The 25,534-nt window shown below is 39.1% G+C and overlaps 1 protein-coding gene and 1 long non-coding RNA gene across 4 annotated transcripts; one reads left to right on the top strand and one right to left on the bottom strand.

The window, feature by feature from the left end:
- Window positions 1-2,212: 2,212 nt before the first annotated feature.
- nr2f2 (nuclear receptor subfamily 2, group F, member 2) lies at window positions 2,213-11,517 on the bottom strand. 3 transcript variants are annotated; one of them, XM_059334538.1, is made up of 3 exons: window positions 8,149-9,338; window positions 6,652-7,197; window positions 2,213-4,687 (listed from the first exon to the last, which is right to left on the bottom strand). In XM_059334538.1, the coding sequence occupies exons 1-3, from the start codon at window positions 8,597-8,599 to the stop codon at window positions 4,413-4,415; spliced, it is 1,272 nt and encodes a 423-aa protein (XP_059190521.1). In that variant the 5' UTR covers window positions 8,600-9,338; the 3' UTR covers window positions 2,213-4,412. The 3 variants fall into 3 exon arrangements, with proteins under 3 accessions (XP_059190521.1, XP_059190522.1, XP_059190523.1); XM_059334539.1 differs by having other exon boundaries at window positions 6,652-7,179; XM_059334540.1 differs by lacking the exon at window positions 8,149-9,338 and adding an exon at window positions 11,428-11,517 and having other exon boundaries at window positions 2,375-4,687; window positions 6,652-7,179.
- LOC131972812 (uncharacterized) lies at window positions 10,444-16,610 on the top strand. The gene is made up of 2 exons (XR_009394504.1): window positions 10,444-11,113; window positions 14,680-16,610. It is a non-coding gene; the product is annotated as an uncharacterized LOC131972812 (long non-coding RNA).
- Window positions 16,611-25,534: the final 8,924 nt, after the last annotated feature.

The following is a 25,534-nucleotide window of genomic DNA, read 5'->3' as shown; positions in this document are numbered from 1 at the left end:
TAGTGGAAGAAAAATGATGAAAAAACCCCCCCTTTAGAATAAAATAAATAAATAAAAGAAAATAAAGACATTTTTCAGATGATTCTGGATTTATCACAATTTTTCCAATTTGTTAAAGAGGAAAATGACTGCTATAATAATCAGACAAATAATACAAATATATTTATCTTTAAAATCCAGTATACTAACATAAAGAACACGTGCACCAGCTTCCAAAGCGTTTGATATTATTAGACATTGTAATATATATATCTATATCTATATATAGGCTGCCTCATAGATCAATAAAGCGCATGTTGTATGGGCTAATTTGTCATAGTGATAGTGCCAAGGTGCAAATAATGTGCATATTTGTCGCTTAACTGTGCGGGCGTGCATGTGTGTATGTGTGTATGTGTGTGTGTGTGTGTGTGTGTGTGTGTGCACATTGTGTGTGCGCACACGTGTGTGTGAGAGAGAGGAAAAGCGAGACTGCAAACCATATTCTTATCTTATTAAACAAATAGCCTCACTAATAACCCGTGAGCCCTAAATAAGTTCTCAGCTTCAGTGCGTAAAACTCCAATAAACGCCAACCAGCAGCACAGACTTTACTGTACACACGCACCGGCCCGCAGCATCCTTTTTTGGGGGGTGTGGGGTGCTGGGGGGGTTGGGTAAATATATAGGGCTACCAGCTCTTGTGTCAAAAAGTTCTCACGTCACACAGACGTAAATAAAAGTGACGTCGCTGCGAGTTACACCTCATTAGTCTTTTTGTACAATGCTAATAAATGAGCAGAAGTACAAATTATAGAGTCCAGCATATACATCACGCTCTGTCAACTAACATCAGCCCGGTGAGTGTCGACATCCATCCAAAGCCATTCTCAAGATCCATCCCCACGGCTGTATATGGTGGAATTTTTTTATTTTTTTTATAATCTTTTTGTTGTAAATACTTGGTCCAGTGAAATCATATTGGCTCACTGCGGTTTTCTGTCTACACCTTTAATTATCAATGTGGAGCTCAGATCAGTGTGATCTACCTCAGAGGCAGTTTGGTTGGACAAGCAGTGGGAGCAGCACTGTGTGGATAAATAGCGCTTTCAGCAAGAAGTCGAGGATAAAGGACCATCAGCATCACATCATAATCATCATTTTCATCATTATCAACAGCAACAAAACCACATGCACACACACACACACACACACACACACACATTCCCTCTCTCTCTCTCTCTCTCTCTCTCTCTCTCTCTCTCTCTCTCTCTCTCTCTCTCTCACACACACACACACACACACACACACACACACACACACACACACACAGAGCAGCAGCAGCAGCAGCAGCAGCAGAAACCGTGGTGAAGTTGGCTTCCATACCCATCCTGATTAAGCCTCCATACAACAAGGCTAATTCTATTTCAGGCCTAACTCTCAACTAAGCCAATACTACTAATAGTTAATGATAGGCCAAAAGTGTATGGCATCAAAATAGCACGTGGAAATAACTGACATTAAAACCCATCACATCCACTTCTGGAATATTCACATATTTAACATTAAACATTTAAGATTGAAATGTGGAGCAACTTCCTGTAGTGTTATTGAAGCTCAGTGAAAATAAAAACCATAAAGAACAGCCAGTATTATCAATAGAAATAGATTGGATTTTTTTTAAAGAAAATATATTTTTTTCTGTCAATATAATATATTATTTAGATGCAACTATTCATGCCTTATGAATGCTATTAATATTAATGTGAGCGTCCAAAGGTGAAACTGCAAATAATGCGCTGCAGAGGCTGATGTCCCGCGTGAGGGGGTCCACTGTTATGAAATGTTATTATCTGTTGAGGCAGGGCGCCTTATTACTACTGTTGGATCCTATTACTGAACTTTCACTCACATGCGCCTTCAAGCCCTTATTTAACAAATAGAGTAGTAAATTAGTGATCGGCATTTTTATAGAAAATAATCTTAACCTTGTAACCAAAAGTGAAGGCGTTTTAGCGGGCCTGTTGGCTGATTGATTAATTATTTTGTAATTCATTAATCACTTTCATGGGGCAAAAGGGCAACATCCTGCCACAGCAAATTGACTCCACTCCCCCCTCCAACCGACCACACACACACGTACACAAACATACACACACACTCACACACACACACACACACAAGGAAAAGTTCACACGCACGTTTGCGAAGTAAAATAAAAACATGGAAAAACTTGTTTTTTTCAAATTCATAAATTATAATTTAATACCAAGAACAAATTTACAGCAGAATGCTTGTTTACAATAAGCTAACACAAACAAACAAGAATTGTGTTCAACTATAAACTTTCACACACACTCACATATATCACTTGCAATTAATAATAATAATAATAATCATAAAAAAAGTATCTATACGTTATCAATACCCTGCAGTCATATATTTTTATATATTTATATAAAAACGTGGGTCAGTTTAAACTGTTCATAATTACAATCATGTATCATTCTCTGGTCCATATGTGGCCACGAACAGCCAAAGATCAGTGTTCAATCAGTGATCCCTTTTAATTCAACCACAACATGGTGTTTTTGTGTGTGTTGAAGAAAAGCCTCAAAACAAGGACAAAATTGCTAGCTTCCAAATACACACACGCACGCACACGTTCTCACACACGCGCGCGCACGCGCTCACGCACACCACGGCACCTGTCAAAGACCAAAAGGAGCAATAACACTAAAGTTAAAATATCAACTCCTTTTCTTCCCAAACCTGCTCACCCTGTTTAAGTCTGTAGCCTAATAATGAACGTCGTTTCTTTTCTTTTTCTTTTTTGTTTCTTTAAATACAAGGGCTAGTGTACTGAATGCACAGATTATATCTATACAGTCAAAAAAGAGAGAGAGAAAACATTTACATTTATATATCAAAGGTAAAATAGGTTAGCGACCTGTGGCCATGCATTCACAGTCTAAATATACATGAAAAAGAAAACATTTGTAGTAATATGTATATACATTAAAAACAGAACTTTCAGTGCTACTAGCTAAGTCTGCCACTCAATTTTGAAGACGTTGTATTACCGAGAAAAAAAATGGCAACCACAGATTTTTCTTAATCACATATACTTTGTATAAAGGAAAAACTCGTTGAAATGAATTGACCTATATTTACAAGAATACTGCCTCTAATCAGTGTTTTTCAAGTGAAACACACGACTGAAGTTTCAAATCTAATTGTGTTCCCCCAAAATGTTGTAGGCCTACTTTAACAACGTTTTGATAAGAAATCACATCATGCTTGTCAGGCACTTAATGCTTGAAGTGAATAAAGGGTGACATTTCAGGGACGCTTTAATAATACTGCTATTAAACACTACTCTGGCTAGGCTTCAAACTTTTATGACCCTTGACCTCTGCAAATTTTTTGAAAAACAAGTCAGTTTTTCTTCCAGTGCAGTTTGAGCCACTGCAAACGCCCTTAAATGCACATATAACGCATTTGGAGCAAACTGCACACACCTTTCTAACAGCAACTTGTAGGATTTTTTTTTTAAATCGTGTCCAATTGGGGAACTTTTGCCAAATATTCAAAGCTAAATAAAAAATGGGGAAGACTTTTTTGGAAAAATAATTTGGAAAATAAAATGAATCCTGTAAGCTTAATATTAATAATGAGCAAAATGTTTCCGCTGGGTCATAAAGTTGAAAATGAAAAAAAAGAAAGAAAAAAAAAAAGAAAAACTCCCTTTTCCCAGATGGTATTGGTCATCCTAAGAATATAAGTGCGCTTGCAGCATTAAGCCTAGATAATAAGCCTATACTCCTATTGCTGTGGTTTTAATTCTTTTTAGAACTTTTTTTCCTTTTTTTTAACACCTTTTCAAAATAAATCATTGTCTTAGAAAATAACACCACCTGTACTACAGAAATCACATAGGCCGGTTTGGAACCAGAAAGGAGGAACAAAGAAAGTACAAAACACAGCTATACATGGACACAGGACAAGTCATTTGAGAAAAGAAAAATTCACGTTTCGTATTTTCCCTTTCTCCAGTTTTTTTTTTCTTTTTACCCAAATTATCATTTTTAAATGCACTTAATACTTAAATTTTCCTTATAAGGATCGACAAAATCCCCTTTCCTTTTTTTTCTCATTTTCTTCTTTCATTAAAAAAAATGAATCGAAGCAGGTTGTTCTGCATGAACACTGGGAGCTTGTATCTGCCATTTTGAAAGTTCAGTGGATGTCTCAATTTTTTTTTTTGGAGTAGGGGGGGAATTCACAGTCATTTACGTCAATGTCTTTCTTCATGAAAGCCAGCCCCGTGTAACAGCCGGTTGGTTTTTTATTCCTTCCACAAAAGCAGCTATAATCATTGTAGTCTCGCAGCCCCCCAACCCCACCTTTTGTTTGTTCGTCTCCTTCTTGGTTTACTGAATTGACATGTAAGGCCAGTTAAAACTGCTCCCCGAAAGCAACATATCCCTGATGAGAGTTTCAATTGGGGTTTTACCTACCAATCGGACGAAAAATAATTGTTCTATGACCGAGGAAGAGACTGTGCGGAGGGAAGGCAAGCGGAGTAACAACTTCCCAAACCGTGTTGGCTGGTTGGGATACTGGCTCCGGACATATTCCTCCAGGGCGCACTGGGACTTCTCCTGCAAACTTTCCACATGGGCCACATCTGAGAGGCCACAAGCATCTGGGAGGGGGGGAAAGCAAATAAACATTAATAAAGTGGAACCTAAAGTGTTTCTCTCACGAGGAGTTTTTTTCTCCCCACTGTGGTGATATATGGCGGAAATTGATAGCCTGTCACATTAAGGAAAAAAGCAATTATTTTACAAAATTATTCTCATCTCTTTATATGTAAAAGTGGAGTTCATTTGTTTTGTTTTCATAAATAAATAGTGCACATATTTTTTTTATTTTGTATAATTATTTAATAATAACATTACGCTAGGCGAATAATTACCAAAACACAAATAAAAAAAAATACATTTCTACACGGTGGTGACAACTTCTGAAGCTTGTATAATTATATACTATTTTATTTAAAAAATATAAATGTATAGACAAAATAAAAACATAACTTTGCCATGCTCAAGAAGCAGAAAATGTGTGTTGCTTTGCCACTATATCTCTGTTCGGTGTTCCTCCTTTTATCGCCACTATAACTCGGTTATTTCCCTCGATAAAGCCACTTAAAAGTGGAGTAAATAATTAAGAATATTCATAGCTAAAGACTGTGTTTTAGATGGGACTGTCTTTCACAGTCAGAGGCACAGCGAGGAGGAGAGGAGGGGGAGGGAGAGAGGGAAAGACAGGGAGACCTACTGACCTTTAGTGAGCAGAGATTTAGCTTGGAAAAAAGGCCCCATAGCCTACGGAGCTGCCGTCATACTATACCACCAGAGACGCATAATCACTATCTGTGCTGCTGCATGTGGGCGGCAGCTGATTATGTGCCAAAAAACGCTTGTACGCGCATTGGTTAAGTTTGTAAAGTTTATGCATGACAACAAACCAAACCACCAAAGTAGCAAAAGGCGTGTCAACACACAGCTCGTGTTCAAACCTCCAGGTATGGAGGAGACAAATTAAGCCATCGTGGCCCCATAAAGGCTTCATAATAAAATCCAATGACCTGAAATGTGATTTTTCTTTCAATAGGCTAACAAACCATCACGAGAACAATAGTGTGAGCTAAATGAAATACAGAGGCTGATGGCTTGCAGGTATGATATCATTTCAAAGACATGCATTCACTCCACGGTGAAACCTTGTAAATCTCTTCCACGCGGATTTCTTTATTTTCCCCTTTAATGGTGGAGCTAATGTAACAAAATAGCTGGGGAAGTTTGGGTCATGACCTAGTTCTGGAGCAAGTCCAGAGACGCCTTGAATCTACCAGGCGCTGAGAATATTTCTGCAAATAAAAAAATAAAAAGCCGCCCCTCCTGTCACTGCTCAATATCACACAATAGTGTTAGATACTGACATATTTGCAATTACAGGGCTGTGCATGGGGGTCTGCATGCTTCTCCTCGGACACGTCTGTCCCTTGAATGACACGAGAGCGTTGGAAACCTGCGCTTTGCTTTTTACTGTGTGCAAATGGGACATTAGGCTTGTCTTTCTTTTTTCTATTCCCCTCCCCCTCGGAGCCTGACATCATTTATATCTGTCATTGCCTACAAACAAGACGTGGGGTATACACACATTGATAAATGGCGGAAAAATTTTTTAACTGTAGCAATTCATTTGCAAGCTATTGGTGTCTCCAAAAGTGTGTTAATAGCTGGATTTTATGGTGCTTTAAGGCAATTATTGTCTGTCTTATTTAACTCGAGATTATGTTGTAATATTTCATCCACTTTACTCTGTTTTTGCTGTCATTTTAATTTCAAAATCCCCTGTGTGGCCATGCCACTATTTCTAGTTTAGCCTCGTGCATGTGTTTGATACATCAGTTAATTAATCAAGTGATTTTATAATTTAGTGGCCTGATCTAGAAGCCCTTGACCATGAAGGCAGCATATAGGTGGACATTTAGGATTGCAACATCTACAATCAGTGTGGGTATATTTAGGTCAGTGTTGATTTAGCTGATGTTAGTGACATTCACACAGACTGAACTTGGAGTGTGCCAGCCTATTGTCTTACCTGTGGTGAAGAGCACAATTGCCTTTAAGCAGCTATATTCAGCAGAGTCAACGTGCAAAGCTTTGAGCTTCTCCACTTGTTCCTGGAAGATCCTAATGTGGTCCATAAAGGCCACCACTCTGTCCGCAGACATGGGGGAGGCGTGAAGGCCAGCCGCCGCCAGGAGAGGAGCCACATGCAGGGGCATGGAGCACTGCGCGGCGTTGAGCACAAATAACTCACTCCACGTCAACCTCAGCAGAGCCACCTGGTCGGTGATCTGAAGGTCTGGAAAGAAGGGAATATTCCTGGCCCACTCCACGGCGCTGAAGAGCATCCTGGCTGCTAGTTCACAAATGTTCTCGATGCCCATTATGTTGTTGGGCTGCATGCACTGACTGCCATACCGGGACGTCGGGTAGGGCTCCGCTCTCAACAGAAGAGAGATATATCCGGATAAGTAGGAATGGCAGTGCAGTGGGTCTCCATTTGTCAAGGCGAACTGACCGTGGTGTGGCTGTGTGGGTGGCACCCGTCCCCTTTGCACCGCTGCAGTAAAAAGAGAAACTACAGATATTGAAGCCTGAATTCTACAAATCACCACACAATACCACTCTGGGCTGAGCTGTCAAATATTATGCATATTAAAAACAGTGCAGAAAACTGAATCAAAAGCCTTAGGAAAATAAATGACATACAGCATGTGTGCTATAAACACACACACGCACACACACACACACACACACACACACACACACACACACACACACACACATTATGTTATTGCATATGAGTTGCAAGGATAATAATGGAGCTGTAGAGAGACAAATCATGTATAGAAAACACCAGAGATGCGCTTTAAACACACAACACATGCATATGTGCAGCTTTAAAAAGATGTTACTCGGCTCCAGCAACATGAGCTGGCTGTGAAGGAACACAAAGAGGGCAAGGGAGACCTTGCATGTTTAACCCTTAACCTACTTAGCAATTCATCTCGTTTTACCATACATGCAGGGCCTATTTTCGACTAATATTCAAATCAATTCTTCGGGTTTATGTGGAGAGGCTTTGTGCGCATAATTCAAGCTGCTGTCCAGTTGCAGACACAGTGAACAAGACATGCGGGATAGATGTGGAGATGTAGCCAGGAACACGCTATCTCTTAATTCGATACTCGCCATAATAGCGCAGAAGGCTATATTGTATCTATTCAGTACAGATGGATGTAAAATATAAATTCCATAGCTCTAGCGTGGCCAAGGGGGTCCGGATCTTATTTTTAAGAATATGCGCTGGAGCTGGATACTATAATAACAACGGCTAAAAGGAAGATCCGGCGAGCCCCGTCTAGACCACAGCACAGAGCGGCTCCATGGCGTGCTCCTGCCGCACAGCCTGGGAGGGAACAGTCGGGAGAGAGAGCAGGCTACGGGGGCGACATAAAAATGGTTTCACGTCTGAAAGCGTAAAAGCACAAACACACAATTTGAATAAGAAAACATAAAGTCCCAATACCTTCCCGTCTCATGCCGACTTTGAGGCATTTTTTGAGGCGGCAGTACTGACACTGATTGCGGTGGTGTTGGTCGATTGGACAATTCCTGTTGGCACGGCATGTGTAAGTGAGGTTCCGTCGTACGCTCCGTTTGAAGAAGCTTTTGCACCCCTCGCAAGTAAACTGGCCATAGTGTTTACCACTGGATTTATCCCCACACACCACACACTCAATGTGCTGTGGCTGTTTCTCCGACTGCTGCGTCGTCTGGTTCGTCGGCGTGGACTGTGTGTTGTTCGGGGGTCCTTGGACCGGAGTCTGAGGGGTCGGAGGGGCGACCTGAGAGGCTGTCAGATTCAACTGGCCTGGTTGAGGGGTGGGAAGAGATAGTCCTCCTTGGGTTTGCGAGGAAAGGGTGCCTTGGGTGTCAGCCACATCGTCCTGGGAGCCTCTCCACACTACCATTGCCATATCTATCAGTCAACGTAAAGAAACTTTTTGTCTGCCGTTTTGCTGTCGCGGTGGATAAACGTCTCAAGGAAACGCGGTGAACTGTGATTAACAGCCGGACACACAAAATGTCAAATCTAGCCTACGTTGAATCCACTCAGAATCTCCCGAAAACTGTCGATTTATTGCTGTTGGAGACGTTGCGAAGCACGTTTTCAAAACTGATGCGATGGCGAGCTGAGTCGCTGCCTTGCGCTTAAAGGCCAAGTCCAGGGGCGCTTACAGTCAGCCATCCAGTACACCCATCAATGGGAAATGTAGGCTAAATATTCAAATAATGAGCCGAGGTAGCATGGACTGTTCAGAGGATGATGGAGCAGGGTTGGTGAGACCGTGCCTGCAGCAGCAGAAAAAAACAATTGGTGAGCACACTGTAGCAGCTACTATCAAGTTCCAGCACAAGTCTTGAAGAAAATCACCAACTGGGTAAAAAAAAATCGCGTCTTCTTCCTTTTCTTCTTGTGAGGTAGCGCCAGCAAGCGCGCAGCTGAAGCCAATGTTTTTTGGAGAGCCTGGAAATATGAAGACAACTCTCTCCCCAAAAAAAGCGAAAGCACTAAAAAACAAAAAACAAAAAAACAAAGATCACAACCTACAAACCTCCTCCGTGCACTGAAAAATAATAGGAAAAAGGAGCAGAGAATCAAAGTGATCAAATATGTTAAAAAGGCGGAGGTTAGGAAGTGATTTGCGATTGGTAGGAGCCGGGCTGGCAGAATGCTTTCTCTCTGATCAGCTCACTGAGCTCTCTATATAGTGAACTTTGACACGACTGCTGCAACTTAGCACACGTTACCATGGAGATCGGCTGCCATATAAGGAAGGAGAGTGTGTTTGACTGGTCAGAGCTCAGGGACCTCCCCCTGAACCCCATTGGCTAGTCGGCACTTGTGCTACTTGGTACCTTGCCAGAGCCAGCATGGAGGTCGAGAGGGCCGCTTGGTCCTAAAAAGAGACGATTTTCGCAAAAGAGGAATCATTTCTAGCCACTCAAATCGCCCAGACTATAGAATATACTCACATTCCCGGTAAAGCAATTTTGCATGAACAAAATAAAAAATAAAATCTTAATTGATTTATTTGCCTCATATCACGTTACAGTAAAGCCTCATAGTTAACTGAAATATCCAAAGAGATTTTGTCCACGAGACACAGGTGCACCTTCTGGACATGATCTGTGCTCATTACAATAAAACTGTCCATCTATTGTGTCCTAATCTTTATCCTTTACGTGTGCGTGGATATAGAGACAGAAGACAAATTTCAAAACACACAAGAAAAAATAAGACACATTATACTGTAAATTCAGATTTTTTAAGATCATTGTAAATAAAACAGCATGTGAACACTTATGCACTTGTACACTAAAGCCACGCGCTCAAAGGGTCACAATAATGTCTAAATATCCACATTTGCCCAAGTCCCTATATATTTATCCAGGCTAATATACCTATTATCGCTCCTAATCACACCAGGTACCTTTCATCACAACCCACACCTCTTATAAAAATGTTATGATGGGCTACTGACATCATCTGGACATCCTGCTACAGCCTGCTAATCCCCCCTCCGGCCGCAAATATTCCCAAACACACCAGGTCAGAAAGGCCAAAGCATGGGTCTCAAAAGTCAGCGCCCTTTTTTTTCTTTATGTGGTCAAAATGACTACAGCTTTAAATAGGAGACTACATTTAAAAATGTCACCTGCAGGTCAAGAGGCAATGGATGAAAGTCCCTTGATAAACAACGCTATAAAAGCTGCTGTGATGCTTTATAATGGCTGTGAAATGATGCCTTAGAATAAAGATAACGCCTTAGAATAAAGGTAATACAGTTTGGGATAAAGGATGCATGTAAAACGGAGTTGCTCAGAGTTGCTGCCTAAAGGATATATATTTTTATTTTAAGCGTATATTTAAACAGCATTAGTTTACTTTATATCCGCAGGCCATCAAAGTTAACTTGCAGGTAAAACTCCATGCAGATGAACCTAAAGCCTGATCAGTGTGTTAAAGAGAGAAGCCTTGCAGCAGCATGCATCGTCCCAGGATGTATTACAGTATATGGGTGCCCCCTAGCGTATGATGTTTTTTTGCTTCAAATAAGATTCAATTTAGAGGAGCCATCCGACACGGAAACTGCTTCAGTCTCTTCTCCCGCATCGACCAAAACTAACGAGCACCATTTTACAAACTGATGACTTGTTTGTTTAAATTCTGTTTTACATGACTTGGACGGCACAGCTTTGAGAGTTGCCAAAGTTGGATTTACTTTTTTTTTTTGCCACTTCAGGCAATCACCAGCGGTGGTATTAGACCAATTGTGTCTTTATTCTAAAAACAAATGAGCCGTATATATTCTGTCTGCATGATTACTTTGTCGCTTTTATTTACAGAAGCCGTGAAAATGGAGAGTCTGTAAATAAAAAAACACCCCCGAAAAGGTATCCATTTACCGAGGATCCAGCGTCTAATGGTAAGTATACGTTTGCACACTTTATTAGGATAAATCGGAAAGGAAACATGTTTATTTCTCACCTATAAATTAAATATTGTCTAAATAAGCGGACAGACGCATCTGTTGGAATAAAAGACACGTACTGCTGTAGACAGAGCATATACGATGTTTCCAGAGCGCATTGACTACGCGCGTCATTTACGCGTATTAACCAAGCGTTAATTTATATGATGATCACAATAAGCCCAAGTAGTTTGCAAATAGCCATTCATAAAGTTCTGTGAGAGTGATAGAGAGGCAGGAGGCTGTATTCTTATTAGTAACAGACCTACCAAATGCATACGTTGCTTCGTCCGTAGCGGGATGCATCTTCTCTCTTATTCAGAAAATATATTTTGTCTTCTCTTTTTCGACACAGTGTTGAGAATGAAACTGGCAAAGCTTCCTCTCCAGGGATCAAACACAGAAAAAAGAAGCACGCTGTTTATTGGCGAAATCTGTAAATGTCTGAAAACTTTGAGAGAGCCGGATCTGACCAACTGATTCTCATCAAATGTGTTGGAAATATTAAGTTGAGGTGTCTTCCCGAGCAGAATATCATTTGAATGCCTGTGGAAATGAGAAGCAGGCTTTACAGCAGAGCAGAGATCCGGTGCGCCTTTTCTCTCCTACAGTAATAATATGGCCAAAACGCGCTTGTACGCCGCTGCTTTGTGTGGGCTACAGAGGAGAGAGGGAGGGGGTGCAGTCAGAACAGACACCTGTCTTTAAGTGTGGCGAGCGTGCATTGTGACATTCTGCATATTACTAATTATATGGAGAGTGGAAGTAAAGATGCAATAAGACGTGTAATTAGAGCTGTAATTAAAAACAAAAATTGTAATTTTATTGTAAAATAAAATTCTTAAATGGAGCCTATAAAAACAGCAGTGACTATTGCTATAGTATCCTTTTTAGAATAATTATTAATTTACTTCAATTAATATGAATAATTATAATGTAAAATTAATGTATACAAATGAAAGAAAATAAACACAGCCGATTGAAAATAAAAAAACAATATTCAAATTTTTTATTATTATTTCTTTCTTTTTTTTTTTTTTTTACAGCTACACCTTTCTAATTATACATTATGCAGATAATAAAGAAGAATGCCTTCATAATTAAATGATAATAGCCTCAATTAACCTCGCGTAAATCTATACTGGGTTAAAAAATGGAACACCCTTTTTTTCCACGCATAAACATTTCCACACCAGCACAATTGATTTGCTATTAAACCCCCCTCTAAAAGTCTGGAGCGGCAGATTTTATTCCCCGGGTTTAAAAGTTTCCTCTGTGTGATTAGTAGTAGCAGAGGATAAAAAGCACTATATGCTCAGCCAGCCTGCATGCACCACAACAATAGCGCTGCCCAACGGGACCAGTATCGATTAAGACGAGACAGAGGATGTCGCCTGCACTAAATATTTACTGATCACACACAAATAGCTGGATCTTTAACGATTTCCCATGCTCCGGCTGGGAGAGAGGACTAAATCACTTTATTATTGTTAGTAAAACAAAGCACACGCGCTGGAACACAGGAGTGGAGATGTGCTGATTGGGAGAAGTGCAGTTAAATTAATCGATAGTGAGAAGATAATAGTTGAGATTTACGGGCGTGCAAAGAAAAAGCTTTCACTCATGTATCAGGTTCAAACTGACACGTGCACTAAGATTGGTAATTCTTCTTATATGGCAACAAGCGCGCACTGCAAAGCAGTTAAAAACTACACAACTATCAGCGTGAATTGGTTCAAACATTCCTGTATAATTATCAGGCGTTTTGTTTTTTTAAAAAGCTTTCAGATTGATTATCTAAAAAATAAAAAATAAATTGTTGAGCTGACGGCAAGAAAGCCCTCTCACACTTGTGCAAAAAGTCAAAAACTTGGGATGAAAGTTGACTTTAATCTCATCTCTGCCTTCAACAAGTCCTTCATGCAGATCGGGGGGGATTCTGACCCGGAGGTCTCCAAGTTCCCGGCCTGATTAACCCCTCCAGAACCGCGCAGGAGCAAATGTTAACCAGGCTAATCAACTTCAAGAGTCTGATTGAATTAGATGACTGTGGAATCGAGACAAAAAAATAAATTGTCTCACTTAAAATAGAAGTGAAATTGTTTTGACAATTGACTCAATTTTAATGACTATAGCATATTAAAATAGAGGATTAATTTAAGATAAAAGAGACAGGCAACAGGTTTCAGCTGTTTCTACTTTTCTCTTACTAACATTCAAAACTCTTCCACAACAGCCACAAATTGTTTTTTCCTGCTTGATAACGATCACTTGATTGATGGTGGTTGTGCCCCATATGTCATAGCAGTTTTATCTGCTGCATTGCATAATATCAATCAGTACCCTCTAGTAAAAAGCTTTATCTTTCCTTTCTTTATAGCAAGGCTTTATTGCTATCTTGCTTATATGCAAAGATGGGGGAAAAACATAACAAGACCAATTAGTCATATGTGTGTTTGTACATTTGGCTTAATTTTGGTAAAGAATATATGCTGACATAATAACAAAATAACAAAAAAGTTTCAACAAGTTACTTTAGACTTAACCATAGGGAGAAATATAAGATAAAGGTAACGTATGTAAAATCTTATCATCACATTATATTTTATTATTTAAATGTTAATTATATAAAATATTTTACATAAAGTATTGTGTAGGCATAAAATAAGTATCTGAAAAGTAGTGATACATAGAGATTTTTTTTTGACAAACAGGTTTCATCCCCATGCCTATTCTTACACTTTTGATTTTATATACTTTCTCCGTTGTTGAAAAGGTGACTCTTAAGCAGTTGTTGTTTTTTACTTTAATGACAACCGTATGACCTGTCTTTTAATTTATGTTTCTATCTTTTTGGCTTCTTAATAATATGTAATTATAGAAAATTGCATCCCATTATCATAATTAACACCCCCTTATTGTAAATAGGGTGCGTGTAAGTGACTTAAATGTAAGTATGCACATGTAAACTGTATAGGTCTGTATATATAGTGAGAAAAAAAAGGTGTATGACGATAACCTTTTTATGCCTCAGTGTGAGCAGACATACATGTGATGAGACATGAAGAGTTCATTCAGTGGCGTAGATCACTTTCACTCTGTCTGCATGCCCCAAGGGCCGCTATCTAAAAAGGCAATAGATCCCAGATAGCTCACTGTGTTCAATTTGCCAATGATAGATTATAGTGCCAATTTAAACAGATAGGGATCAATTTGTCTCAATGATCACTCTTTAGGCTGACTGCCAGCGTGCTCTTAATGTATTTGTAAATGCTGCTTATTTGAATTGCGGCTGTTAAAGTGATCAAAACTGTGGAATGGAGAGATGATAGGAGAAATAATAAATGATGTGTTGTTTTGGCTGCTAAAGACTGCACTGATGGAGGATACGTGATGATTTCTTGAGACAGCAGCAGCAACACTGCAGCAGCAATGGCCAAGAGGTCAATGGTTTAACTCCAAGGACTTGCTGGGAAAGTCTGGGTAGGGCAATTGTGTGATAAGTGCTCTCTAACCCTCAGGAACTACTGCTGAAGTACCCTTCGGCAAAGCAGCTTAAACCCCATCTGTCCCAGTGGAGCCGCACAGCGACCGGCAGTACAAGACTGCAGTTGTATACCGGGCCACTTGTGAGATGTGTCTCTTTGAGTGTGACCTACCCTCCCTTTTCTTTTTAAAAAGAGGGAGAGTGGGCAGTCCACTCGCCTCACACTTTTTTTTTCATGTACTCAGACAGTGAAAAAGTTTTGGAGAAGACACAGGAGAGAAAGCTGTGGCAGCACTCAGTTCTGAGCCAGACACGGTTCACATGTGGCCCCAAAGGCAGCAGACGGTGTATTGAATTACTGTAACTCAAGGTGTAATGTGGTAGCAGTGTGGGATATGGAAGCATTACACAAACGGATGTAGAGGGGGCTTACTTCAGCTTTCTACTGCAGCTATAAAGTGTTCAAATCTTTGCTTAATTTTCTTAAATTCCATCTATAACCATTTATTAGTTCAATCGGCAGCCATACTTTCTATAAAGATCATCAATATGTCTTTATAATTAGATTTAACCAGTTGCATCAGACTCCTATTCTTATGTAGACACCCTGTATCTCTCGGATTTGTGTTTTCATGTGTTAATTTGCATTAAAGAATGACATGGTTTGTATTACAAGGAGACCCCGCTGGATCAACTCATCAAATGCATGTTGGTACACCATATGTGCTGTGCAAAATTGCAATTTATCTATGACTAATAAAGTTTTAAGACATCATATGAGCTGTGTTTAAACTGGTTCTTATCTAATGTTTGCTCTTAGGTTTTTTTTTCAGTTTTCCTGTGATATTTTACTGTAAATGTGTAAATAAAGCTTTCTTTTTTTCACTGTAATATTGTTTCAACTATATGAGACATGCTGTTAAAAAGTCTGGTTTGTATCAATGAGAATGCAGCTTCCTATTTTCTGAACCATTCTGTACAGTCAAACCAGACTTTGACTTCACTGCTTCTGCAGGAAATTCAGATTAACAAAATGCAGTGGAGATTTAGCAGACTCCCATGGGTACTGCAAGTTATTGAGAGAATAATAAGAATATGACACACTACTGTATGATGATAGCATCTTTCTGCAGCACAAATGGGCAAAATCTGTGAAGAGTACAGCACTCATGTTTCCTGAAATTGAAACATAGCTGTAGTTAACATTAGAATTAACAACAGTAGCATATTATATCAGGCACTTTTACCAGTTCCAAGCCCAAAGACTGCAGGCTGAGAAATCAATCAGGCAGCAATGTTTCAACATAAGAATGCATTTCTCTGTGATAGCAGATATAAATTGCATCACTATAACAAAACCAGCAGCCCGTGAATATTGACAATGTTAACTACATCTCTGTTTCCACAGGTAACTGATTCAACGTTTGTGAATGAAACATAATGTATAATAGCAAATATTGCCATTTAAGGTTTTTCAATCACACAGATCCCCATGTGATCAATGGTCCTTGTGAAGTGATGGAGGGAAAAGAAAGCAAATGGGATTTGGTAAGACATTGACAACAGTGATGACTCGGAATGAAAAGGAGAAGATTTTCTCGGTGCGAAGATGACCTCAAGGGGAAAAGGCATTTAAAAAAAAAAAAAGAATCACTTATTCACAGGATCTCGGTTACTTTATCATCATATGAGGACACGCAGAAGCTGCTTTTAGTGCTCACAGCGTGAGAGCCAATACTCCCAGGATGATGTCATCAGACTTAAATCTTAGACTTGCTCCACTGACAATAAATTGAGAGGGGATTTGTGGACATGTGATAGTGCCCAGAGGTTACACAAAGACATGACTTAATGCTCTCACAAAAACATCCAGAGGAGTACACACTATTTGTTCCACTTTAGTCATGCTAATTAACTTCCATGATCATTATAAACTTATTAAATTTTTTGGTTTGTGTGTCATATTTTACTGTGTTGAGTAATTATTTCAAGAGACATTACTTACTTGTTAAGTATACACTCCCCGATACTTTTCTAAACACACAATTTAAATGGAACTTTTTAATCTTGCTTCCACATTTTAAAAACACCACAGTGATTTTTATACATTTCATTTACAAAATGCATCTACCAGTGAGACTAAAGAAAACTATTTATCATTAAATATGAGTATATGGAAGAGCAGAGCTCAACAAAGAGCACACAAGGTATAAGTGTCCTCTGCTGTACAGATCGTATAGGTAGATGTGTATTTTCTGAATGTGTACTGTCAAAATAAAATGCTACACTGCTGTAAGGTGAAGCTGACTTTAAAGTTAATATACTTAAATGTTTCCCACATAGTGTGACTCTAATTTATTATCTCTTAAGTTGCTCTATACAACAACACAGGTTTAAGTAGCCACAGTCGTTAGTTTCCATCAATAAGGGATCCATGTTGGTTAATGTTTGAATGTAAAGGCAAAGAGGAGGCAACATCTCTAGCATGTGTTACATCAACAAAATAAAACACCTGATGATGTGTGCTTACCACCCCCTCTGTCACATAAGAAATTGGGCGAGAAGTGTTATATAACAGCAGCAACATGGACATGAAACTGAATAATTAATTTTCCTCCATGATGGCCCCCTGACCCTAGAATTTATTGACTAAATCATCAGATTTTGGAATGAGGTGGCTCAATTTTTATACAGCCCAGGTTGTAATGATAGGAATAAGTTCACAAACCTACCTCTGTGGTTATTACCAGAGAAAAAAAAACAGAAATGTAAACAACTATTTACTTCTTATCATTAATGCAGTTTACAGCACAATGGCATTGTATTTTGATGTGGGATTCGAGTAGCTCTAAGCTACTCATACTATACTATACAACTATGTCATATTGCATATTTCATTATTACCCTGCACAATGGCATGCATTTTTCATGCCCAGACTATATTATATCTATAAACAGGTTCTGCATAAACTAAAACAAATAAGACAAAAGGCAAACTTAGAAGACAGGGTGTCGACATCTGAGGCAATTGAAAATGTGGTGAACCCACAGAAAACACTTGTGGCTGAATCAGCTCTGGTGAGTCACATTAAAAGAATTACATCTGTTTGTGGATCAATGGACAGGCGTAACAGAGCTGTAAACAACAATGGTGGCTGTGGAGCGCTGTCTGTGCAGACATAGCATTCTGGCAAACTGGAAGGCATTAAAGCAGACAAAGAACAAAAAAATGAACTTATTAGCCAAGAGTAAACACCAGCAAGAGAAGAGCTACTGGATGTTCAGCACTGTCTCTGTACTGAAAAAACAAACAAATGTTATAAACTGGTGTAATTTCCATGACAACAGCTGGCACAGGAGTATGAGCCCTTGGGCAAAAACCGTCAAAAAGAGGGTGGCCACACACGTCTTGTGTTGTCTGAAGTTGAGAAGCCTCATCTGGCTTGTAAAGAGAAAAATATCAGAAGGAAAAAACAAAACAACACAAACCTTCAGTTTCTGCCTATTAAATAATTATTTTTAGTAAAGAGAGGCTTCCGCAGCAGCGTACTGGTACTGAGGTGGTATGTCCTCTAAAATTCCTGTTTCACTCCTACACCTCGCCTTATCTACAAGTGCCATCTTTTGTGTTGTAATAAAGAAATAAATAATAATTTTGCCCCCCCCTAATTTACCTCATTAAAAAAGGGGGCGTGGGACTGAGTATACATATACGAAGATAATGAACGGCCAATAGAGAATGCTTATGTATGGGGTCCAGGGTTTTGTATTACACCTCTGTTCAGTAACATAGGCTAGGCAGCCCAATGCTTTGTCTATTTAGTGTAATCTTGTGGTAAAGTTGTTGTTGATGGTGTTGATACTGTTGCTGCATTGCACTGTGCCCTGCAGCAACAGTTGGGTTACTCCACAGTTTACCATGATACGACTGGTTGGCTTTGGTAAACAGAGTAAGCGTATTAAAATTACTTTTTTAAACTTAATAACTGAAACATACTTTAGAAATTACATAATCATTCATGTCAATATATTAACCAGCTATACACTATGATCATGTGTGATGGGTATTTGTCTGTATTCACTTGTAAAAACAGATGAAGCCCCCCACAAACTCCATGCCGTACTCTTGTCATGTGTACTTTGTTACATATATGTACAGTAGATACACCCACCCACTGTCTCACCTACTAACTTGCGCAGTCACTAAAATACAACCAGAGATATTCTATTGCTTCAACAATCTCCAGTCTGATCATTTTTAAGCCATAAAGCCATTAACTATAATGGTTAAAATAATAATCTTTTACACAGCTTATTTCAGAGGAGGATTTATAGCTTTTCAGATCATTAGACCACTATAGAGTGTTAACTAACGCTAAGTTCTGGCTCCTTTTTTGATCCAGATTTTCCTCTATGAAATGAAACATTACTAAAGCTTAGCTTGTTAAAAAAAAAAGGTGTGACTGATCTTTTCCAAGGAAAATACAGTAGGGGACAAATCTGTGCAGTCAGGTTGTATAACTGGCCTGGCAGTGAGCCCACAATGCAAGGATTAGGTCCTCTGGAGGAAAACTTTGAAGCAAGAAACATTGGCTCAAATAGCAAGTTTGTGTCACTTATGAGAAGCTATAATATGAATGTTAACATATTTGTCTGGGGCATAAAATATTAAATGAACTTTATAAATAGATACACTGTGCTTTTTCTCCTTATAAAATAAATAAATTAGTATAGTCAGTATATACAGTAACTTTATATCATTAATTGCAGCAAAATATATTGGCACACTGGTGTAAAATGTGTGCCGAGATTAATTTAAAACAATAAATACTAATAAAATGTTTTCTATTCACGTGCCCGTTATTTATGTGCCCTTTCAGCCAGGCTAAAAACTAGCAATGGTGTGATACTTGCCACCTTCATCACAGGATATAAAAACCTTCTGAACTTGCTCTCCCCAAATTCTACTGAAGTGATAAAAAGGTGGTGTCTGCACTCTAATGCATGAAAAAAGCTACAGTTTATACAAACACTATATTGTTTGCAGCTCAAGGTGAAAATAATACCATAAACTATAAGGCTGCCCATAATAATATGGGTTCACATAACCAGGCTGCAAGAAAAAAGTAAGGCCCATTTCATCAAGCTAATTGCCTGTTTGTGAGAGGGAGCAAACTTTTCTACCACCACTCTATTATGGAGGCTCTTTCTTAATCATAAATAGAGCCCTTGTATCCCAGAGGGACTTGCTATTCTAATTTACAATTGAACTAAAGACCAAAGCTATCAATCTTTCACAGACACTTTATTTCTGCCCCCCTTCTCTCTTGTAATTGTGGTGACATAACCATAAACAACAGAGAAAAGGCTGCTGTGACTGATCTGTGGAAATGACAGCATTAACACATGAGCTGCACATAAGCACTCCCCTCCACCGTGCATGTGCCTGTAAGCGCACACACAGACACACAAACATGGAAACACACATCAAGGTGGAATAAATAGTCGGGGCATATATGGAGTGACACAGGCTTGGGATTTAAATAACTTTATCAAGATCTACCTGGCAAACGGGGATTTTAAGGCTAAATAAATGCAATTAGTCAAAATCAAAATAATGCAAATGACAAAAAATGTGACAAAAAAGTGTAGATACCATAAAATAAATCTTGGAATCACTTTCTTATAATAAAGGGTTTGTAAGTAGTGGTGAATGGCATCATTGAAGGTAAATTAAAACATATATTAGCCATTAATAAGAACAAGTTGGTAACAAATGTTTACCTTTTGGTATAAAACTGTTATAAAGGTTGGTAATCCATTAATAAGTACTCACAGGTTTCTCACTTTCTAATGAACCATAAATAATGTAGTTATAAATTATATTAAGTCATCATAAGGGTCAAAAGTTTCTCTCTTACTCATAAGCCACAGTATGTAGTTGTAAATGCTAATAAGTTGTTAATAAATGGATTTGTTTCTGAAGGTGAAGGGTCCATTGGAGGGGTCTTTCTGATTAATTAAAAGCTCACTAAAAAGGCAAAGTGTCATTCTGGAGGAGGTGTATAAACCTCATTCAGAAAGAGGGATTTTTCATAAAATGGCAACCCAAACATTGTTTTTAATAATTCCATTAACTGATGAGTTATTAAACGTCCATAAAGCAATTAGTTATGACTTATAAACACTTCATAGGGCATGCCTTATCAGAGCTGAGATCTAATATGTCATGTCACATACTTTCATGTATATCCACTGCACACTGAACACAACAACGAGAGAAACATGTCTCGACAGCTTCACGTCTTCAACAAAGCACTGCCAAGGTCTCATGCTGTCAGCGTGTTGCTGTAGAGCCTCGGACACATTCCACTGCTTGCAGTGGCGGTGCAGTGTCACCACCGCTGCACCGTGCCTCCGTGATGCCTTTAATGATGAGTCTTTTCGTTAATGAGTTAATGCAAAAACTCTCAATGTCATCTCAAAGATAAGATGGGAGAAAGCGGTGCATTGTACACATAATGACAGGCTCCCTGCCTGCCCCTGAGATGTCACGGGTCAGCCATGTTAAGAATGTGTGTGCCCAATCATCTGCTGATCTTTATCTGCTGGGCCTGCAGCTAACCATGACATGGGCCCAATCAGGGGTGCTGATGAATGGACAAAGGGGCCCTTGAATTGTCGAAGCTCCCACATGACTGCTTCTCTACTAAATCATGATGACATTAGCAATCAATATACCAATTATTGAACAAGTTATTAAACATGTTCGACAAAGAAATGATCTATACAAACTGTATACTGTACAATTCAAGGGCTTTTGAAGTTTTCTGTGAATCATAATGTCATTGGCAAGTGCATTGCTGATTTACAACCTTTTACCCTGATGTTCAAAAGATGCTCAAAATGACAGATTTAAGCAAATAACCACAACAAATTCTTATCTGATATTTGGAATTATAAATTGCTGAACAGGAAGTCGACGTCGCATTCATCCCCAAAGCACTCAAAAACAAAGATTATTTATGATTAAAGATACAATCTGAGTCTATTTATGCCTTTTAACAAAATCCACCAATGACTAATGTACAAAGTGACAAATTAGGACCATAGATGGCTTTGGATAGCACAATGAGGTGGAATATAAAAGGTTGAAGAGATAAATTCCAGCCGTCACTGACATCATAAAACCTGACAAATTGTAATAACGGACTGTGTAATCCACACCACTGTCATTCTCGTCTCTTCAGGCTCTCCCTGACACAGTTATAGTCTCAGATTCAAGTCTGCAGCCAAGTTTAGACAAAAAGCCCCATCCGGTCCGGTGGCATTTGTCTTGTTTTGCATTATCTGAAATCAAACGCTCTATTCCACTCCCACCGTTCCATATAGAACAATCAGTCCGGCCCTAATGTGGGAATGTCTGTAATGCTCACAAAAGGACGCTGACATTTATACCCAGCAGAAATGAATTAGACGGGGCCTGGATTCCTCCAGTGGCTTTGTGCATGCTATACTAGACTGGGTGGATAGATAATGACACTTTATTACGGGGTCATTATGGCAGGTAGCTCTCAACGATGAAAAGGCAGATCTAGTCAACACAGACAGCTGTGAGACAGGTGACCCAGCGTGTTAACAAATATGGCAAATGGGCATTATGAGACTAATGAATTCAAAAGAAGCTCGGGGGAAAGATCAACATAATAGCTTGGCCTGTCTCAAGATTGCCAAGAAAGATTTACATCTTAAGGCTGGTTTTAAGGAACTATTCTCAACTATTGTGACGTTGCTTTCCCACAGTGTTGGAAGATGAGAAAGGAAAAGTATTGAAATATTACAAATGGTGTTAAACATGCTTCATGACTAAGCTTGAGCATTGTCCTTGTCTCATGTATCAGTTTTTGTGTCTGATTATGATTATCAAACTAGTAATTGATACATCATAATGCTTCCTTCCCCGATTTTGTTTGGGTTCCCTGCCAGCTTATACCTGGCTGAACAAAACAAATAAATGTATTCAAATAAAAAAAAGTAGTTTATTCCTGCACTGTTCAGTGAAAAAATATATTACCAGAATACACAAGATCAATACCATCTCATCACAACCTTTATAATGGATGTATTGATCATAAACAATCTGTCTCCCCATTCCAGTGTACAGTACTTATGGTCACTACTGTAAGTGACATCAGGCCAAAATAGGAGTCATTAATATGAACTTAAGCAATGATAATACCTTGCCAAACTCAAGTTTAACACTGTGCTGAAGGGTTGTACAATCCAACTTTTTACAATCCATCTACAACATCTGCTAATGTGCTGTAGGAATCTGCCAGGTCTGGACCAATTTGGCAGTTATTTTGAAGTAAGACATTTCACCCCTCTACAAGTGTTTCCTCCAAATGATACTTTTTACATTTCTATCAAACATCTCTAATCGGTCCCACTGGACCTGACCTGGAGCCTGAGGGAAAAAACAAGTTGTGTGTCAAATGCTATCCACTAGCCAAACCTCCAGTGTAAAGTGAAATGTAAAAATGGTCACATCTGCATCTGTTCTATTCCAGCCACTCACATGGGGTCAGGTTACTGTTGGTATATCGATACTACTTACAGAACTTGGATGTTCATCCTGTTCTTTTGTCACTGTGCCAAACGTTTACCCAATGAGATCAGTCTAGGTGGCTGCAAATCCTATAACATGAGATTAGCCCTTTTGACTTCACAGACAAGATAATGACATTAGCTAATGTATGAACAATAGAATACCTCTGTGTGCATTCTGATACCTCACTGAGAAAGAGACACACGAGCACTTTGTTCTGGATTCAACCATTTTGCTTTGAATTCACTGTCTCCACCTGATCAGCTAAAGGCATTCAATGACATCTCCCCTCTACGCAACCTGTTTTTCAGGGCAAATTAAAAAGAAAGACTTGTTTGTCCTCTGGACTGTATTAGTGACAGAGCAGTGTATTTTCTAGTGTGAATTTCTTAAAAGTGCTCACCGCAGCAATTGATTCTCATCACGTACAGTATGTGCTATTAGTGGGTCACACTTAATGCACAAGTGGTTTAACACTGTACCCTGTAAATAGATGTTAACCTGACAATGGCAGGACTAATAAGATGCTGGTAGCTCCTTCACCTCTAGTTTTTTTCTCTTTTTTTAAGCTGATTCTGTAGGTTTTATTTTCTGCATAAGGATTTTGCTATAATGTGACCCATTGAAGACGTTGTGGGTCAAAGACAAGGTTTAATGCCACAGTATGCCCTCGTGTATATGAGCCAGTGCTGGCACATAAGCAGGTCTAACATTGAAAGAAGAATTCAGGACTTTTTCACTTAAAGTTTATTCATTGTTAAGTCTTTAAAAAGAAAAATAAGTTTTTTCTCCACAGAATTATGTAGGTAAAATAACTGTATTTAGGTTTTCATGGGTTGCACTTACATCAAAAATGCTAAAAAAAATTATAATACCATCCTAAGCATGGACTTCAATTCAAGACAGTTTGATGAAAACCTGTCCCTGTCAATTGATTTGAGAAGTGGCCACATCTCAGTGCACATGTAACCGCCAGTGATTCAGTTCAATGGAAATTGACAAAAATGAAACAGTGATAGTTTCATTTCATAATGCAATTACACATGATAACCTTATGTGAATGAGCCAGGCCACTGCTTTAATATGATATTATCACACAACAATTAGCAATAAAGACCAGGGGGAAGGTTCAAAGCACAACCAAGGGTGAAAGTCCCTCAGCCAGTGAACTTTTGTGACCCTTGGGTTTTCCATGTGACCCCACCAATAAGAAATGCCTTAGGTAATTTAAATCAACTGGAGGTGTGTCACTTTCAAACAAACTCAGCTGAATAGCCTCGCCAGAGCAGCATGCTGCTCCCCTGACCAGATGTGTGGGGCTTTTTTTTATTACAAGAGAAGGAGAAGCTGATAGTTGCAGGTGCAAGGCTGACATGAGGGCCGGCTTTGCGGGCCTTCATAAAGGGGATATCCATTGCCTGCGTTTAATCAGAGCCAGTGGGACGGGATGGGATTCATTGCTCTTTGATGGAGAGCACTGTTATGAAGATGGACAGTCACTTTGCTCTCTAAGTGAAACCATCGTTTAGCCTCAATTCCCAGAGAAAAGGCCCATTTGTTATCCACAGGGGAGTGCAGCAGGGGTGGTTATGCTAGGTGGAGTCTGCATACATTTTCCACACAGTTACCGTGCATACAATTATGGTCAGAGACTATGCTAAAGCCAAAGTGACATACAATATAGCCTTTGAATATGTTTCTCTCTTATACCAACAGAGTTAACGTCGACAAACGCACACACGCATGCACACACACGCACACACACACACACACACACACACACAGATGCTCACTCACATATGTTCATCTCCTGTTGGTGTACTTGTATACATAGTCATGGTGCAGCTGTTTTTTATTAATTTAAAGGTGTTGTGCACCACATTCAAAGCAAATCTATGGTTCTGGAATTGCCTCCATATGGTTCTTATTCTCATTCCTACTGGGTAGCCCTATGCAACTCACATGCACTAACATGTTCGCGCGGACGCACCAGCTACCACAACAAAGAACAGAGATGCTCGGCTCAGTTTACAACACACACAGAATAAGCGTCACTTTATTATCTGGTCAGGATGTCATTACTATGTATCTTGTAAATAATAAATAGTTGTTTATTGCTTTATTTATGTTCTCAGTGACGTTTACAGCACCTTTAGGCTTAATTATGATACACCAAGCTCAAACTGTTTCCAGTTGCTGGAAAAGGACATCAATATTGGATGAATCTGCAAAATCCTGAATTAGGATCAATGAAAATGTTTTTGTTTTTGTTTTGTTTTAT

This window comes from Centropristis striata, chromosome 6 (assembly GCF_030273125.1).
Source record: "Centropristis striata isolate RG_2023a ecotype Rhode Island chromosome 6, C.striata_1.0, whole genome shotgun sequence".
In the NCBI taxonomy this organism is placed as follows: domain Eukaryota; kingdom Metazoa; phylum Chordata; class Actinopteri; order Perciformes; family Serranidae; genus Centropristis; species Centropristis striata.
This window is presented reverse-complemented; position numbering and strand designations above follow the sequence as displayed.

Coding starts and splice junctions, on each gene's coding strand:
- nr2f2 (XM_059334538.1), bottom strand. CDS start 8,599: ATGGCAATGGTAGTGTGGAGAGGCTCCCAGGACGATGTGGCTGACACC. Junction 7,198..8,148: donor AGTCGGCATGAGACGGGAAG/GTATTGGGACTT, acceptor CAATATCTGTAG/TTTCTCTTTTTACTGCAGCG. Junction 4,688..6,651: donor AATTGTGCTCTTCACCACAG/GTAAGACAATAG, acceptor CCCCCCTCCCAG/ATGCTTGTGGCCTCTCAGAT.